The sequence below is a fragment of the Anarhichas minor genome, unplaced genomic scaffold (assembly GCF_050575085.1).
Source record: "Anarhichas minor isolate MPS153535 unplaced genomic scaffold, ASM5057508v1 ptg000009l, whole genome shotgun sequence".
Lineage (NCBI taxonomy): Eukaryota > Metazoa > Chordata > Actinopteri > Perciformes > Anarhichadidae > Anarhichas > Anarhichas minor.
In genome coordinates this window covers 5816652-5835000 of record NW_027466455.1, presented here as the reverse complement: position 1 = coordinate 5835000, position 18349 = coordinate 5816652, and the positions used below count along the sequence as shown (strand labels likewise).

General features: G+C 40.8%; 1 protein-coding gene across 2 annotated transcripts in view; it reads left to right on the top strand.

Moving 5' to 3' along the window:
- The window catches only part of adam19a (ADAM metallopeptidase domain 19a), a 186145-nt gene extending 168612 nt beyond the window's left edge, over positions 1 to 17533 (top strand). For both annotated transcript variants that reach the window (XM_076087223.1, XM_076087224.1), the window contains 6 exons: positions 4390 to 4498; positions 5309 to 5450; positions 9141 to 9240; positions 10700 to 10951; positions 13095 to 13303; positions 16703 to 17533. In XM_076087223.1, coding sequence (XP_075943338.1) covers positions 4390 to 4498; positions 5309 to 5450; positions 9141 to 9240; positions 10700 to 10951; positions 13095 to 13303; positions 16703 to 16754 — 864 coding nt within the window. In that variant the 3' untranslated portion in view covers positions 16755 to 17533. The remainder of the gene's footprint in view (positions 1 to 4389; positions 4499 to 5308; positions 5451 to 9140; positions 9241 to 10699; positions 10952 to 13094; positions 13304 to 16702) is intronic.
- Positions 17534 to 18349: the final 816 nt, after the last annotated feature.

The following is an 18349-nucleotide window of genomic DNA, read 5'->3' as shown; positions in this document are numbered from 1 at the left end:
CGTGGTACTTATGTCCTTGTGAGGCTCAAAACCACAGTATCATCAGCATATTTGAACATATAGTTTTTATATACTTTGTTACACTTTCCTGCAGTCATTAGTGGACAATGTAGAAAGTAGCGGTGATATCACACAACCTTTTGGGGCCGCTGTGTTGCTGCGTTCGCATTGACCTTGACTTGCTGTGTCTTATTAGTTTAAAAAGAATAAAGCTGTTTAATGAGAGTAGTGTTGACACTCACAACCTTCAGCTTCTCTACAACCAGGTAGAGTTGCACAGTCGTAAACGCTGAACTAAAATCAATCATCTTTCTTTATATAAAGGAAAACTCAAAATACAGGCGTCCTGTGATGATTCAAAATATCATGGAATGTAATGCATTGAGGCTCTCAGTCATTATGTATTGATTTCAAATGTCTTTTTTCGGGCCTCGGTGACAACATAGCCGGTTACAGCCACGATAACAAACATTGACTAGCGAAGAGGTCTATCGATCAGTTTGGCCTATTAATCTGCACCAATAGGACGTTTTACAAACTATCGCTGTCGGTGGAACTGGGCTATGACAGTGGCCGATAGCTGTGCAGCCGCCACCAGTCACACGGGGATCACGGGGGGGGGGGGGGGGGGGGGGGGGGCTTGGCACTCAGTGTTCTCCAGCCCGAAATGCATGACAGACTTCAAATATTGACCCGTTTTCAGTTCTTTCCTGCTCACTCTAATATAAAATGCAACACTATCAGCTCTCTGTTGATAAATCGGCTATCTGCTGTTTCTGGCTCTGAACTAACTTTATTTTATCAACCTTTACAAATCCACTCTCGTCCTCTGCTTTAGAGGTGGCAGCGTTGTCGGATCGCGGTGCAGCTCCGCCTGGTGGAGGCTGCTAACTTCCACAAACCTCAGTCAGATACAGAATCAGTGAGTCATATTCTGCCCCTGCACTCTCTCTGCTGCTAGATGATAGAGATGGCGGGTGGCAGGGGATGCATTTTGGTCATTTTACTAACAAGGGGGACGGCATCCCCCCTCACCTCCCCCTCATCCTCCTTCCAATCACCTCCTGGATCAGTGCACAGCGAGCGGAGGCGTCATGGTGCGGCATAAGCCTTTGGAAATTGGGCCGTTGTCTGAAAGGCTCATTGGGCACTGGTGTTAAGATTGGCCTCTTCCACAAAGGACCGTTGGAATATGGGAACATGCTAATGACAATTCCTCCTCACAGCTTTTGAGGAATTGAAATAGTGTCCCATATTCCTCTGTAGTGTCACAGGGCCTTAAAACCAAAACCTTTATAAAACCCTATAAAGTTTTACTACACTTCCACACATAGTGTGTGTGAGTGTAACCCTAGTTTGTGTTGTGACTGCTGTATTGCTTGTTTTGACCCTGAGCATTGACAAAAATGTGGCCCCTCAGAAGTCTTAAAAGTCTTTGTTTACCGCATCCACTGGACTGCACAAGGAATGGGCTGACCAGGCATTGAAATATTATGAGCGAGTAGAAAAACACCAGACGAATCCTCTCCTCCTCTAATCCTCTTCTCCTTCATCTTAACTGTGTTGTTTCATGCTGTTTGTCTCCTTTCTGTTCACTGCTCTCAGTGTAACAGTCGATGGATAATGGAAGTGGCTTTGAGTCAGGATTATTCTAAATAGACCGTTTTTGCCTTCTTCCAGCTTAGGGACTCCTCCTGTGCTAGGGTGTGTTTTTAATTCAACATTTTCATATGACTCATATGGATCCTAGGGCTTTTTGGAGTGTGCTGGATGTCCATGTTAGTAAAGAGGAATAATGAGCAGAGGAAGTACTCTGAGCTCTACTGGAATGCTTCTTTTCATTAAAACAACATATTAGAAGTCCTGGAGATTGAGAGATCTAAAGGATATGTTATATATCAATGATGGTGTGTTTAAATCCAGGTCATTGCATTTCTTATCATACAGATGTTCCCGTCTTAACTTTGTATCATCCAAAAATACCTTTAAAAATAGGCCCAAAAAACTAAGAAGATGTCCCAATGACAGCACACAGGCCTCCTGAACCTGACCTAAAAGAGCTTTTAAGAATCAGTTAACTGTGAGCCCTTCATGTCCACCAAGTGCTAATGGGCTAAAAAGCCATGTTAATCACAGATAGGATAATTACATCTGGATGTAATTGGAGCATGGCAGTATTTTCTCTTTCATTTAGGGCCGGTGAATTACACAAGATGTCTGGAGATATTAATCAAGTTTAAATGCTAATCTCTCGAGAAAGAAAAGTTTCTTTTCACAAGTTTAAGGCAAGTTAATTAAAAACTTTACGTAGGGAAGGAAAGAGACTTTTATCCCGCTTCAGGTCACAGAGGTGGCAGATTATAGTCATGACTCAGAGGTCTGTCGTGGTCAAGTGGCTAGCAGCCATTTTATTCTTGACTGAGTCCTTTTTTTATTGGACCCTTCCCTTGACTATTAGAGAAATCCTAACACCCTCCTCCCAATCTTATAAAAAAATATAAAAATACTAAATTGGTACAATTTAACGTGCCTGTGGCAAAGACAATAGCCATGTTTTTATGTTGCGTTTTAAGTTGTGTGTCGTTGAACAGAAGATAACAATCAACACTGGCACGTACAAAGATTGCTGGTGGTAGGAGTGAGTAGTATAGATCTAACCTTCTACCACAGTATACGTAATCTCACTTTTGCATTCGACCAGGGGAGTTAAACATATGCCGCGAGGGCCAGAAGCAGCACGCCAAAGGGTCCCATCCGGCCCACTGGAGGACTTTACCAAGTGTCAAAATGGCAGAGAAGTCATTCATTCAAAATTCTCAATAAAATGCACTGCATTTCCTATTTGTCCACTGGGGGTCAAGATGTCCTGATCAGAGTAGCGGGTCTGATAGGCTTTTATAGATTCTACATTCTTGCATACAGGCTACATGACACAACACTGTCAAGTGCAGGATACGGTTTTTGCAGGAGCCGCCGGTGGAAAATGTCTTTGTCAAAAAGGAGAAAAGTGGACACAGAGTGACTAGTTCCTTTTCCTTCACAGAGGTAAATGAGAAGCTGATGTGACTGGTGTGTTCACTGCACCTTTCAGTGCTCAAGGAATATAACCGAATATTTGGCGTAAGTCGCAAAGACAACCGAGAACAGAGAAGATAAATGACTTGTTCAGTGAGACATCTCAGGCTGTTCCTCTGTTTGGTAAATGGATAGTTCATTATTTGTTAACATTTTCAGAAAGTACTTTTAATTCTTTATACTAAAAAATTGTTACTTATAGGTTATTTTTGAATGGTTTTACTGGTCCGGCCTACTTGAAATCAAATGTGGCCCATGAGCTAAAATGAGTTTGACACCACTGTGTTGGACGGTCAATTGCAACATTGCCAATATTGGCTGAATTCCTCCAGAGATAATAAAGGGATAACTACTGTGTGTATACAGTGTAGCAAACATTTGTAGTCGGTATATAGTCATAGTGGGCGACTCGATGTGTCCAAGATACTCGGCAAGATAAGTTGCTGTTCCCGTAGCTGTCTCCAGTGTGTGAATGTTGTATGCATGTTAGTTACAGTCCTGATGCTCATGGTAGCCCTTGCCATCAGTGTATGAATGCTCAGTAAGGAACTGAAGGAGCTGCACAGCTGCAGTTGGATTATATGAGCTGAATGACGTTTGTATTGGTCCTTTATAAAGACCAGGGCCCAATTACCCCACTAGGAGGCCCTGTGCAAAAATATGGTGTGGGCCCCGACTTGTTCCTTTTCCTCTCTGTACAACATGTAGCTCCTGTGTGAGTGTATTTAAGAAAGGCAAGGCAAGTTTATTTGTATCGCACATTTCAACAACAAGGTAATTCAAAGTTCTTCACATAAAACCATTAAAAGCATCAAAACATGAGGCAAAAGAAAAGGAGATTTAAAAACAATTAACAACATTCATTGAAACATTAAAAACAGTCATTAAAACACGAAAAAGCAGTGTGAGAAATAAAATACAGTAGTGAAATGCAGAAAATTGATTAATATCCTTGAATGTGGTTCAATTAAAGGCAGCAAACAGAAACTTTATATTGTGCTTTAGTGGTGCATATTACCAAACAAATGAATCAAATAGTCAAGAACAAATAGAAACACTTCGGCGTGAGATACCATTGCTCATTATATGAGTGTTGTGTAGTCTTTATAAAGTGAATAAATGAAGGTAGAGGAAGGAAAATCCCATTAATACACAAACAGAGCCGATGTGTAGTAAACAAGAAATTAGTGCTTTTAACTTGGCTGGTAGACTTTTAACCTGCAGGCCCACACATACAGGATTATACTGAGACCCAACAGCATATCACATCAACCAATGGCTCGTGTGTGTGTGTGTGTGTGTCTGTGGTTATAGATGTGTAACAGTAATGGGAACTGCCACTGTAGTCGCGGCTGGGCACCACCCTTCTGTGAGAAGCCAGGACTCGGCGGCAGTGTGGACAGCGGACCTGTCCAGTATGACAGTGAGTTCACACACACATACACACACGCACACACACACACACACACACACATAAGGTGAGTCCTGCTATTGTGCCAAGCCGTCCCTCCATCTGCACACTGATGGGATGAATTAGAAAATGGATAAATGTGTATCAAATCCCATGTTTTCCCTCCATGATACTGTTATTAGATTATTTTGTAAAACTGAGAAACCAGGACAGCATCATGAAATGAATTAGATGACGGGCCGACGATGGAGATGTGTGAGAAAGTGTCACCATCTCACTGTGGATTTAGTTTCCAGTACAATACAGTAACTATGTTCATGTCTTCTTCAGTTAGTCGATGTGTCTGATACTGTTATGAGTATATGAAGAATAAACATTCATGTTCATAGTCTATATTTACAACATGCTGCAAATGAAATGCCAAAGGCTCTAGGGAGGTGTTTGATGCTGAGCTTATCCTTGTGTAAAAAGAGCTGTTTGTTTGGTGTTTGTGTGTAAGGATGTGGTGTAAAATACCATTTTTAAAAGAGTTTAAGCGTTTGCTTTTGCAAGAGATGTAAGATATTTATTAATTTGTGTATTGTGTTTTTGGTTTTTGAGTAGAGTTACATAACTGTCGGCCTGTAGAAGTGACAGAGACACATCTGCAAAGACAGTTATTAGAAACCTGAGGACATGAAAACCATTTACAGACTACAGGAGCTATGTAAACATCACATCCCAAGTCTCATCACAAACAGGATATGACTCCCATCATGGATACTGGTGTGTATGTAAACACACTCAGTGTGTGTGTGTGTGTGTGTGTGTGTGTTTCCACAGGTCAGGTGGGGCTGGTGGTGGGGCTGCTGTTTGCCTTCCTGTTGGTCCTGCCTGCAGTGCTGCTGCTCTTCTACTGCTACAGGATCAAGACTTCCTATTACCATAAGTGGCTTTCCCAGAGAGAGAAGAACAAGAGCAACAAGTACTGTATCCCGTCTGTCTGTCTGTCTGACCGTCTGACCGTCCGTCCGTCCATCTGCTAAAAACACATGACAGACGTTACTTGAACTACATCCAGAACAGAGTGGAATTCATGAAATTACATATCGTGTACAGGACACCATTGCGTCATTGTAGGTTATTACTTTTTGACATTCCCATAATTTATCAAACATTAAAAGGTAACTTTAGTATGTTTCAACCTGGAACCATAGACTGTCTATAAGAAGTAGAGGTAGTCATGGTGATGTCCCCCATTGGTTTGTGGACTGCTGTCTTGAAACCTTGAGTTTGGCGATTTCACCGTCACTATCTTGGATCACGGCCATCGCCATGTTGTTTTTTGCAACCATATTTGGAATGTGGAGGAGAGACCTGTCAATCACTGTGTAGCCCCGCCCTAAAGCATCCCCTGCTTTATGGTCTGTTTGACTCTAAATGGACTATAATGTACTAAATGAACATCATGCTGTATTGAAGAAGACTTGAAACTAGAGATTGAGACCATAAACTCATGTTTACAGTGTTTACTGAGGTAATAAATCAAGAGAGAAGTAGAGTCATTTTCTCATAGACTTCTATACAACCAGAGGAGTCGCCCCCTGGTGGACACTAGAGAGAATGCAGCTTTAAGACATGAAGCATCGGCTTCACTCGACAGAACCGAAGGTTGCCGCCTGCCTGGAATCCGTTTTCCAACGTTTTTGTGTCCAAGTGGCTAATGGGGACATTTTTTTAATTGTACCAGTATTGAGCGGGAGCACTGCTCTCTAACTTAGTCTCACTCAAGGAGAAGTCTCGTTGAAAATCCTTGCGAGAGTTGACTTGTTTCCAGTAGACAACGGTGGAAACGTGAGTGAGAGTTGGAGAGAGGAGTGTCAGAGTTTGTTGTATTGGAGTACAGAAAGTTTAGTGTTTTAAAAGATGGTAAATGCAAGATTTCCAAAGGACACTTCTCCTTGAGCGTTAACAAACAGACCGGATCAAGCGAAAGGTAAAGGAAAAGGTTTCATTTCTCTGTAGGGTTCTTTCTAAAATGTTGTCAGACACTTATAATATCAATCCGAGCCTGCCAGTGGCAAAAACAAGCAATTTTAGCGGACGTATAGTGATGGTGAATAAAGGATTACATTACAGCCCGTTTAGCGGCTGACGTCTGCAGCTAACTGTTGTCCCCATTAGTAGGTACAGAAACATGAGGGAAAGAGGGTCCAGGTGGAAAAATACCAAAGTTTCCCTTTAAGCAAAACTAAATCACAGAGGTTAGGTAAGAACAACTAAGACCATCGGTGTAACTCTCATGCTTGATTCTCTCTCTATCTTCGAACTTGTTTGTTTGTTGAAAGACAACAGTGTATTATTATGCAGTTGAGCCTCAATATCACACCATCTGAATGAGAAGGGAGGGAAACAAGGAGGGAAAAGAAGGCAGAAATGAATCATGCATGGACAGAAGGGAATATTTCTAGAAAGGGAAGGAGAGAAGAAAGGGGGAATGTGGCAGCGGAATGGATTAAAAATAAGGTCAGGGTGGGCGAAGTAAATAAATGAGAAACGGAAAGGAGGAAGGAATGTGTTAAATCACAGGACAGGACAGGAAGAAGGGAGGAAGGAAGGAAGTGTGCACTGCAATGTCTGCCAGCGCTCCAAGCAGATGGATGCATACACCGGAACATCTCTACATCAGCATGAATGGCAGCATTTTGTGCTGCAGCTCACCTCCATCGGAACCAAACAAAATCCTGTCCCCTCCTTTGTGAGCACTGGCATATCGCTCACCTAGAGAGACTGCCCCGTCATAACATCGGCTGAGTTAGTGCCTCTGAAAATACTCACGCGTTCCACAGTGATTTACACAAATGTCTCTGGAAATCATCCAGCAGTGCAACAGCCTTTGAAAGACTCTGACCTTCCAAATAAAGACCAGGAGAAAGTATTAATATTGGTGAAATTGAGCCTCAGCTGGAATTGACAGTAATTACAGCTAAAGGGAGACAACTAAATGACGCTATAGAAAACTGAGCTGCTAAGATGATTAAAAAGACTTTTAACAGCACAAGCGACACTGAAAACTCTCTGCTTTTTCTGTTTTGTTCCATGTCCAATCATTTGGGTTCATTTACAGTTCAACAGTGGCTCGAGCTGATTAAAGGCCTCTCTAAGCATATATACATCCAGTCTAAGAGCCATGCAGTACATACATACACTGACTTTACTCACCAGTTTATAAAGTGCAGTACACCTCTACGGTCTAATTTAATGCAATGCAACGACCCTGCAGTAAATGCTTTCTTTGTGAAGCTCATAGTTTTGAGGTTGACTGTAGTCAGCCGTGTTGTTGCTCTAGATGTGTCTGCAAACGTATAGTGGAAGGAACATGTACATATCAAGTTAGAGGTAACCTGTTGACTTTTAAAGCACTACTGCATATTTTAAATGAAAGAAAGGTGTTGCTCAAAGTGACGAATCCACAGAGAATTATCCCCATCGCTGCAGTCTTCATTCTCACTGCTCTCATCAACCTGGTTTCCAGCAGCAGGAAACTGTTTCCACTCTAGCAGCAGCCAACAGACACAGTTAGAGACGAGCTGGTGGACAAAGTGAAGCATTTAGCAGATGAAGAGACAGATATTTTCCAGTCTTAGGTGGAGACCAAAGCAGAGCTAAACTAGAGACCATCTAGTGATGGGGTCACACCAGCCGGGACGCCAAACTGTCCCAGGATGTAAAGTTCCACTTCTAGCACCCTTGTTAGGACCACACCCGTCTTCAGACTCTTTTGAGAACCTTCGTTTTGGTCTTTGTACACCTGTAAAGTTTTCTGAATGCATCTTGTATGCTTGTGATGCTACCACAGTGACAAAAATGTGTCAGACAGAATGATAGACAGATAGAAGTACCGTATTTTCCGCACTATAAAGCGCACCGGATTATAAGGCGCACCTTCAATGAATGGCCTATTTTAGAACTGTTTTTATATATAGGGCGCACCGGATTATAAGGCGCATAGAATAGAATAGCGTCGTAAGCGTGTCTCTTGAAAGGTGCCATTTTGGGGTCTTTATACACACAAGTGGTGTTGGACTAGGAGTAAGCACAGTACCGGTGTTTACCGCGGTGCGGCTTTGTAGTTTACCAGTCGTACTGAAACATTTTGACAGAGCGCCGTGTACAACCAGTATGGATCAACCAATTAACCAATTGATCCATATATAAGGCGCTCCGGATTACAAGGCGCACTGTCGTTTTTTGAGAAAATTAAAGGCTTTTAAGTGCGCCTTATAGTGCGGAAAATACGGTAATCTAAATCTCTTCTGTGGTAATTCCTGATGCAGTTAGTCTCCTGGACCACATTTTGCCATCATGACACACACACAGACTCAAGGGGTGGTACAGAGAGTGAATATTGGACTTACGTTCATCAGGTGGACACATAACTCCAGATGAATGATATTATTGCTCTGTGTCTGCTGGATGTGTAAATAGGCAACGTTTGCTAATAGCCATATCAACTCCATAAGGTGACACTGTGTCAGCTAACTCCTCTCACATCATCCTGGATGAGGAACTTCATGTTGCCGTCTCTTCTGTCTCTTTTCCCTCCTGGGTTCCTGAAATGAACATTAAGAAGAGCGATGGTTTATTTTCTGCCTGCTCTCATCCCTCTGCTCAGAACGGAGGCATCGGTGGAGAAAGGGAAGAACGGCCATCTGAATCCTGCCTTTCACCTGAAGGTGGTCGGACCAATCAACAAAGCTAGCAGCCACAAGGGGGTGAGTGGTTTGTGTGTGTGTGTGTGTGTGTGTGTGTGTGTGCGTTGGGTATAGAAATAAAAGAAATGGAAGGAGGATGGGGAGATGGAGGGGTGGTGACTGTTTCTCTTGCTGTGTTTTAGTGAATAATCGAGCGTCCATGTGGTTGACCTTCATATTTAATGGGCTCATTTTACAGCAGCTTGTTATATTGTGTGACCACTTAGAGTCTGCTTCCTCCCACGTTCACAACACTCCCCAACTGGTTCAATGTGCCTTCAGCATCATTTCATCATGTTGTTGTTTGCTTGTTTTTTAGCTTTTACTTAATTGGATGTAAGCAGCTCAGGGTTATTGTACATTTGTCATTGGCAAGGAAAGAAATACAAAAAGGAGCAAGAAAGGAGACAGGAGAAGGAAAAGGAGGGATAAAGAATTTAAGGAAAAGGGGGCGGAAATCAATAAGTGTCAATAAGAACAATACGAGTGAACATTATTCATCCAGCATCTTGAAGACCAATATAGTTCAGTGGTATTTATAGTAATAGTAACTAATGACACAAACACTCAAATAAATATATAATATAATGAGAGCTTAACAACAATTGGGAATGGAATTACCAAAAACAAATCAATGGAAATACTTCGTTTCCAAACTTCTTTTTACTGTTATTATTTGTTGATGCAAATTTCTTACTAGTAAAAATTTGAGTTACTAAAAAAAAAGGGTGATGACTGAAAACATAAAAAAAAGGAAAGAGACAGGAGAGGGTAAACTAAATACATTCATAAACTGAAAACACAAACAACTCCCAGACTGGACGATGCTGTGGTAGCAAACTGCCAATCACAAGGTCACCACGCCCCCCCCCGCCCCCGGATTTAATGTCTATTTAACTCTAAATGGAAGTATAGTTTACGAAATGAACATCATTCTGTATTGAAGCAGACTTGAAGGGCCACGGTCAAAATTCAGTATTTGAGGGAGGAAAGGGCTCTGGGGTCATCCGGATCAATAGCTATAGAGAGTAGGGTATCGTCTGCATAGTTATGAAGATCAATACTGTGCTTATTGGCTATGACCCTAGTTGTAAAATATGAAAACGGAACCCCATATGGAGTATTCTTTGCTTTGTGATCTAATATCTAATACGACTGTTCCATTTTAGGACCCATTTTCCAACCTTTCAATAAGAATGATAACAATGATAAAAGAGTATCAGAGGGTACACTGAGGTCCAAAAGTAAGATTACATTTTTTAACAATTCACACGTTTCTATTTTGGGGTTATTTACTATTTTCAGGAGTTACATTTTCGTCCTATCCCTCCCACTGAATCCAGACTGGAACTTTTCCAATAAAGTGTTGCTATTATTTGAACCAATAGACTTGCGTTTCAAAGTTGACGCTAAGGACAGCTGGTTGAAAATTGAATTTGTTTGGCTCGTGTTTTCATTGTTGTCTTTGTTGTGATTCTAGCTTCCTCACACCAGCAAAGAGGTCTTGCCTCTCAGACCAGGCCCTTTGCCGAATGGCACCCAGCCAGTCAACATTGTGCGACCTCTGAGACCTGCCCAGTCTCCCCGGGGTGGTCCCCGGGATCTCAAAGTGGCTCGCCCGCCTCTGCCAGCTGGCAAGCCCCCAGCAGCCCCACCTAAATCCCCCTCAACCCCACAGAGACTCAGCCCGCCCAAGAAACCTCTGCCCCTCAACCCCACACGATTTCCACTGGTAGGGTCCTTTTTGACACCTTTCTGTGCTGTACTTGACTATAATTGAATTTTGAAACTATAATATCAAAACCATCCCGGATGATGTTAATGTCAGAATAGAGCAACATCCAGGCAGGGAGCCACCAAGGATATCAACTTTAGGAAAGCAGAAAGCAATACTTATCTCTCTTCACATTAGAATGGGACAGCTGTCTCTTGCTATTAAGTATAGGGAGGATGCTGTAAAGGCATCTCTATTCATAGTGGTTTGATGTTCAGAAAAAAGACCTTCACTTTTATTTCCATAATTTTGCTCACCAACAGGGCATCAGCACGAGCTGTCAGGCAGCCTGACAGCTGTTAAATGAATCTCCATTTCACCAATACCACCTACAGTAAGAGCTTCTTCAAAACACACCACATGCTGTGAGCTCAGGTTTGCTACAAGGCAGTGTAGCATACATTACCATTACCTTAGTCTTGGAACAACCGCTCACTAGAAGGGATTCAGTCAGATTGATAAGGGGAAAATTGGAGAATATGTACAGAATAACATGATTGAAGCTCTATTTGGATGAGATTGGCATAACGGGTGGGGAATGAGATATGCACTGTGCTCCTCTGTAATCTAACTCATTGGTCCAACATCGTAAGATTGCAGGATGTGGTCTGTAATAGACATGGACGTTCAGCAGAACTAGCCCAGAGAGAGAAGCAGTGCACTTTCTCTTTCTCTCATGATGGCTTTCCTTTCTTTTCTCTCCTCATATTGGTTTCCAAATAGGCCTTTTTGTGTTTCTGTCTATCAGAGTAGCAAAAGCATTTTCGTCCATATTCATGCAAAAGTCTAATTTCACACTAAGCTGATATTAAAAAAAGGAGTACAAGCGCCCTTCATGCAGAAACAAACTCTAAGATCCATTTTGGAATACAAGGATGACATTCCGGACCGGATTTGAACTACAGGCCAACCATCCAGTTCACAGACAAACAACAGTGAATTAAAGCTGCAATCATGAGTGGGATGGGGGTGAAACATTACACAGATGCGCTTTGGACGGGATTAGAATCACTGACCAGCGCAGGTAATGTTACAATCACTCGACCTCCGTGAGACAATTAAATCCTTTCCAAATGGGGCTTAAATAAAATAAAATAAAAACAAGACTACAACTGCATGGCTTCTGTCTCACCGGTAATTTACTACAAATGAAATGTTCAGGTGTTTCCAGAGCAGCTGTTGTTCTCAATAATCTCAGGTGCTTCGCTTGTTGCTTCCTTGTTGATGCTTAGAGTCAAAGCAAATCTTTTTTGACCTGTTAGTAGAGCTCAGTTCTAACACAGAACCAACATCTGGAAAACATCCTAAGAGCTCGGGTCGTATTGGGTTTTGTACTCTCAACATACTGTATTTACACAGATGAGGAGGGATCAGTCTAATAAGTGTCAGACTTTGAAAAGCTGTGTGATAAGAGAACTCCTCCTGACTGCAGCTAAATAGCTCATTTGTAAATGTAATTCAGAGATATTGCTAAATACACAGAGCTAATGAGGAAACGGCTGGACTCTCTGTATCAGAGTACTTCATAGATGAATTTGATCTAAACCCTGAAGAAATAATGAATACAACCGCAGTGTGTTTCTTTCCTATTGATCTATCTTCTCTAATCAGTGCTTCTCTGTGAAGTGTAAAATGCCTTTAATGCCAAGTTCTGAATGTCATATTGCTTTTTTCTTGTTTGTGTCAAATATCCAATATTTAATGTGGTTGACATTGCGATGTGATTGCTGTGGTGTCGAGGTGATTTTAATCTACTGCGCCTGTGTGAAGTGGGACTTCTCGTCTTATCAGCTAGCTGAACAGATTCCGGAGACAACCTGGATCCAGTCCAGTACAGAAACTGAGATGGAGTTCTCCTCCCTGCTGTGTCCATGTGCCAGGGATTTAGTGCTGTACACCGTGTTGGCGGTGATCACACTTCTTCTACTTCTTCATAACCCTGACTCTGCTTTTTACTTTATCTTTGTATTCTAGCAGTTTGCAAATGTATAATACATTTTGTTGACACCTAATCTCGTTAGTATGTTTTGGTGTCCTGTTGCATCTGAATGCTGAATTATGGAAATGTCAACAATCCATATTTCTCTTTGTTCTCTTTTAGTTAGTGTCTGAGCTGCAGCCCAGACCGTCCCCCTTCCCTCCTCAGAGGCCTCTCCCCCTCAGCCCAGCCAGAGGAGCCTCCCCCACAGTGAGTCCAGCCCGAACCCTGGTCTCCAAACCCTCCCCGGGCCTGCTGGTCATGATGCCCCCGGCAGTGGGACCCAAACCTATGGGCAAAGTCTCAGCCATCCCCCCTCTCAGAGCTCTCAGGTGGGCAAACACACAGACATACTGTAGGTTAGGGTCTTCTGTTCTCTTTCCTCTCTGTTATAAAATGAGAGGGTTTTATTTCTCCTGCTCAGGGAAAAGTGTCACAGAGCAAAGGTTTGAACGTTGAAAGGTCAATCACATCATTTCATTGCTATGTAACAGTTTAACAACAACTTAAAATGCTTAATTGCTCTCTTCAGCAATTTGCATTAGCAACAAAAGCCCTTTCAGACTTGCACATCTTCTGAGGCATTTTAACCTGTTGGTCTCAAGTTTCAATAAGCACCCTGGTCACTTCTACTTAGAATTTTAAACTTAGTAACATTTCCACATCACTTTAACACGGAACAGGTCGGAATGAAATGCACAGCCCAGTCGCCATGAACAAATGTTGGCATTGTACGTTTACAAAGTGCAACGAGCGATGTGCAGAGCAACTGACAAAGTATATTGAGCGACCGTTATTGAAAGTGACATGGTATAATAGCGAGTATAACAAGCAAGAAAGTTAGTTATGTTACTTTGTTACGTTTTGTTGTTACGTTTCATTGTTACTTTACGTTTTTACTTTAACTTGTTACTTTACGTTGTTACGTTTCATTGTTACTTTACGTTTTTACTTTAACTTGTTACTTTACGTTGTTAGGTTGCATTGTTAATTTGCTTTGTTACATTGTGTTGTTATGTTACGTTGTTACTTTACATTGTTTCGTTGTTACTTTACGTTGTTAGGTTGTGTTGTTAATTTGCTTTGTTACATTGTGTTGTTACTTTACGTTGTTACTTTACAGTGTTACGTTGTTACTTTACGTTGTTACTTTACATTGTTACGTTGTTACTTTACGTTGTTACTTTACATTGTTACGTTGTTACTTTACATTGTTACGTTGTTACTTTATGTTGTTACTTTACATTGTTACTTTACATTGTTAAGTTGTTACTTTACATTGTTACGTTGTTACTTTACGTTGTTACTTTACATTGTTATGTTGTTACTTTACGTTGTTACTTTACGTTGTTACTTTACATTGTTATGTTGTTACTTTACGTTGTTACTTTATGTTGTTACTTTACATTATTACTTTAGATTGTTACTTTCCAATCTTACTTTACTTTGTTACTTTACATTGTTACTTTACGTTGTTACTTTCCATTTTCACGTTGTTACTTTACGTTGTTACTTTAGATTGTTACTTTACATTGTTACTTTACTTTGTTACTTTACGTTGTTACTTTACGTTGTTACTTTACGTTGTTACTTTACATTGTTATGTTGTTACTTTACGTTGTTACTTTATGTTGTTACTTTACGTTATTACTTTAGATTGTTACTTTCCAATGTTACTTTACTTTGTTACTTTACATTGTTACGTTGTTACTTTACATTTTTACGTTGTTACTTTACGTTGTTACTTTAGATTGTTACTTTACATTGTTACTTTACTTTGTTACTTTACGTTGTTACTTTATGTTGTTACTTTACGTTGTTACTTTACGTTGTTACGTTGTTACTTTACATTGTTACTTTACATTGTTAAGTTGTTACTTTACATTGTTACATTGTTACTTTACGTTGTTACTTTACGTTGTTACGTTGTTACTTTACGTTGTTACTTTAGATTGTTACTTTACATTGTTACGTTGTTACTTTAGATTGTTACTTTACATTGTTACATTGTTACTTTAAATTGTTACTTTACTTTGTTACTTTACATTGTTACGTTGTTACTTTAGATTGTTACTTTACATTGTTACATTGTTACTTTAAATTGTTACTTTACTTTGTTACTTTACATTGTTACGTTGTTACTTTACATTGTTACTTTATGTTGTTACTTTACATTGTTACTTTACGTTGTTACGTTGTTACTTTACGTTGTTGCTTTACATTGTTACTTTACATTGTTAAGTTGTTACTTTACATTGTTACGTTGTTACTTTGCGTTGTTAAGTTATTATTCTAACACAAACCACTTGAGGACTGTTGTGTGCATAGTATCAGGGTGCCCCCTCAATGATTGCTAGTCCAGTAATTGGAGAGGTAATTCTTGGTGTCTAAAAGTCATCACTCCCTGCAAAGAAACAGTGCAAGCTCAGCACGGTAGAGATTGGGGAGTGACGATAATAACTTTCTCCTCAGGGGAGCTTAAACTTTGAGCCTACAGGTGGATGTAGGGCTCACGAGGAAGTGGGGCTTATGAAATGTTACATGAACAGCATCAGACCTGAGACTTGACCACACCCAACATGGTCCACCTGGTTTTATCTAGTGCAGTGACCGTTTGGGGCGTGGCCATTCAGAGATCGTTCCCATTCGGAACGGTTGGCTCCCAGTTTTGATGCTTGCAGCATTGTTGACAGTATTCCTATCCAAGTTTACAAACCATGCAATGCAATGACTTAGTTCTCCATCAGCAATACATTTTCATTGTGTTTATGAGTACCATGCCCTCAGTCTAAAAGCCTGTACTTACTTTTTTGACGATTTTTTCTGTAGATATAATAAAAGTCAGACGGGGAAACCTCAAGGTGATGATCGTTCCTCATGTTTTTATGGTTCCTCTGCTCCTATGATCTAGTAGATCGATCAAAATGTCTCTACATCTGGTCTCTCTGGCAATACGAAGATCAGAGCTCACACTTAACATCAGCTGCTGGTGAGACCCTGTTAGTTCAGAGACTTGATGAGAGGAAAGAGCAGCCTGTATCACACTTTACAAATCCCCAGCAAAGTGTGTCTTTGTGTTCAAAGTAGGATTGAACTGTGTATGGAAAGCAATAGAACGGGTTAAAAATCAATATCTTTGGAATACACTGACGGATGGCTGGTATTTGTGTTTATGACACCTGTTCTTATGATAATAGCTAGTTTTAATCCAGGAAATTCCTGCATGACTTTATTCTCATTAGGGTGGAAAGTTTTTTACTGAAATCTTTCAACTTAAAAAGTGAAAATTTTGTCTCAATATCTCAGATTTTTCGGACTTTGTATGTCACATACCACATAACTTCAATGTCTATGGTTCCATTCCAGCAGAGGACCTGTGTTGCATGTCATACTCTCTTTCCTCGTTTCCTGCTTACCTCTATCCTATCCTCTGTAATTAAAATGCCTACTTCCTAACAACAAGACCACGTCCACCAACCTAATTTATTATCTTGTCATTTTGAATTTGTCATGATTTCTTTGGATTTTGGACGGTGTATGGTTCATGGGGCTTGGCTCATTGGTATGTTTTAAAACATCAATGGAGCTCTATGGCACAGAGGAAGAAGAGATGTCAGGCTGTGATACACACAATACTTGTTCTTACCCGATTCCAAAATATGAGAAAGTCAGTATGCTGTATGAGGTTGACATTAAAATAGAATCTCTTCTTTTTGTCCTTCTCCTTCCAGACCGGTCCCAGGTGCCAAAGCAAACACAGCCTCGCCTCTGCCACGAAAATGACCTTCTCCTCCACCCTCCACCCTCCGAGGAGGCAGCAGCTGACAGCCTATTTGCACTAAAGAGACGGTGGCCGGTAAACCACAGAGCTGTCGCACACACCAGAGGAGGACCAACACAAATTTGAAACCTGAGACACGAAAGAACAAACAGGAGTCTTACCATTCAAAATGAAACCTCCCTTTCATTCTCTACTTTAACCCCACCCCCACCCTCCTCCTCCTCCCAGCGCGCTGACATCAACCACAACGACGCGGTTTTGCACGGAGGCTTTGCAGACTGAGACAAGTGTTATCCCTGGGGGACGGTCACATTTGCCAAATCAATTTTTTTACGGATTATTATTTGTTTTTTTAAATATGTTAATGCTGTCTGTGTATAAACAATGCATTTTGTTGACTGTTGTTCTGTTTACAGTTTGTGTTACGTCACGTTTTATGATTTATGTTATGTGCCAAAGAGGTCTCTTCATGCCTGGGGTGTGTCCCAAAATCTTCTTATGTCACCTTAAGTTTACCGCAAGTCAACTCCTCTATACTTTTAAAATTGATTGTGTTGTATGTGGGACGTCTAAAGTACAAATCTGGAGATTCAGTGGCCTATCGGGAGGGAGGGAGAGCCAATCACACAGCAGCTTCTCTTCAACACTGTTTACATGCTGGAGGATTTGACGGATGCGTGGGACTTGCAGGACACACCCTCGGTCGCTCATGTTGATTTGAATGTCTTTCGCTGTGTGTTATGACTTTTGAATTGTTACATAAAATATTTTTACAAAACTATCAAGTCTTTTTGTTTTTTCATTCCATATGCTATTATGTGATGACAGCCTGTTCAGTATGAATGAATTACTGCAATGTCTTGACTTGGGAAGCTGAATGTGTCATGCTTTCTTCAGGCCAAAGTCTTTTCAAAGGAGCACAAATGAAAGTTGTGTCCAATAACAGACATTAAAAACAGATGCTATTCTGTGTATTATGGCAAATGTCCAGTGTTTTTGGAGCTTGACCGGTACTTCGGAATAAAAAAACACCCCCTACTTAAAGAGTAACTTGACGCCAGGCTGAAAAGCAGTGTTTTGCTGCACTCTTTTGATTTTCTCAAAATGTTCTGTTCATAAAAATCAGCTCCAGATCCAAACATTCTACATTTTCCAGAGCGTCACGACCGGTGTCACAGGAAAATCAAAAAGCATTGAAGAGCACAATAGGCCATTCAGAAGCTGAAGGTTGTATAGTCGTAATTGGGATCATTGGGCCAATAGTATTTATTTAATAATCCAATCCTTCCATTTAGTCTTAAACATTTAGTTATATATTTTTGTATGAATTTAAAACGTATCTTTGCTTGCGTTGGACAAACTGTAAAAACAATATGTTTTTTCTCATCATGGTAAGAGTGACCTCAATCTAAGAAAAGAGCAAGAACAAATTAAAGAGGAGGGCCGTTTTACGATAAAGTACTGCACATTATTTTCAATTTACACCCCTCACTCAAAAGACAGAAGCGAACAGACGTTGTGCTCTAATGCAAACCACTTATTACCTTGTGATTGACATTCAAACTAACAAAACATGTTTTAAAACCACCTCTGCAAC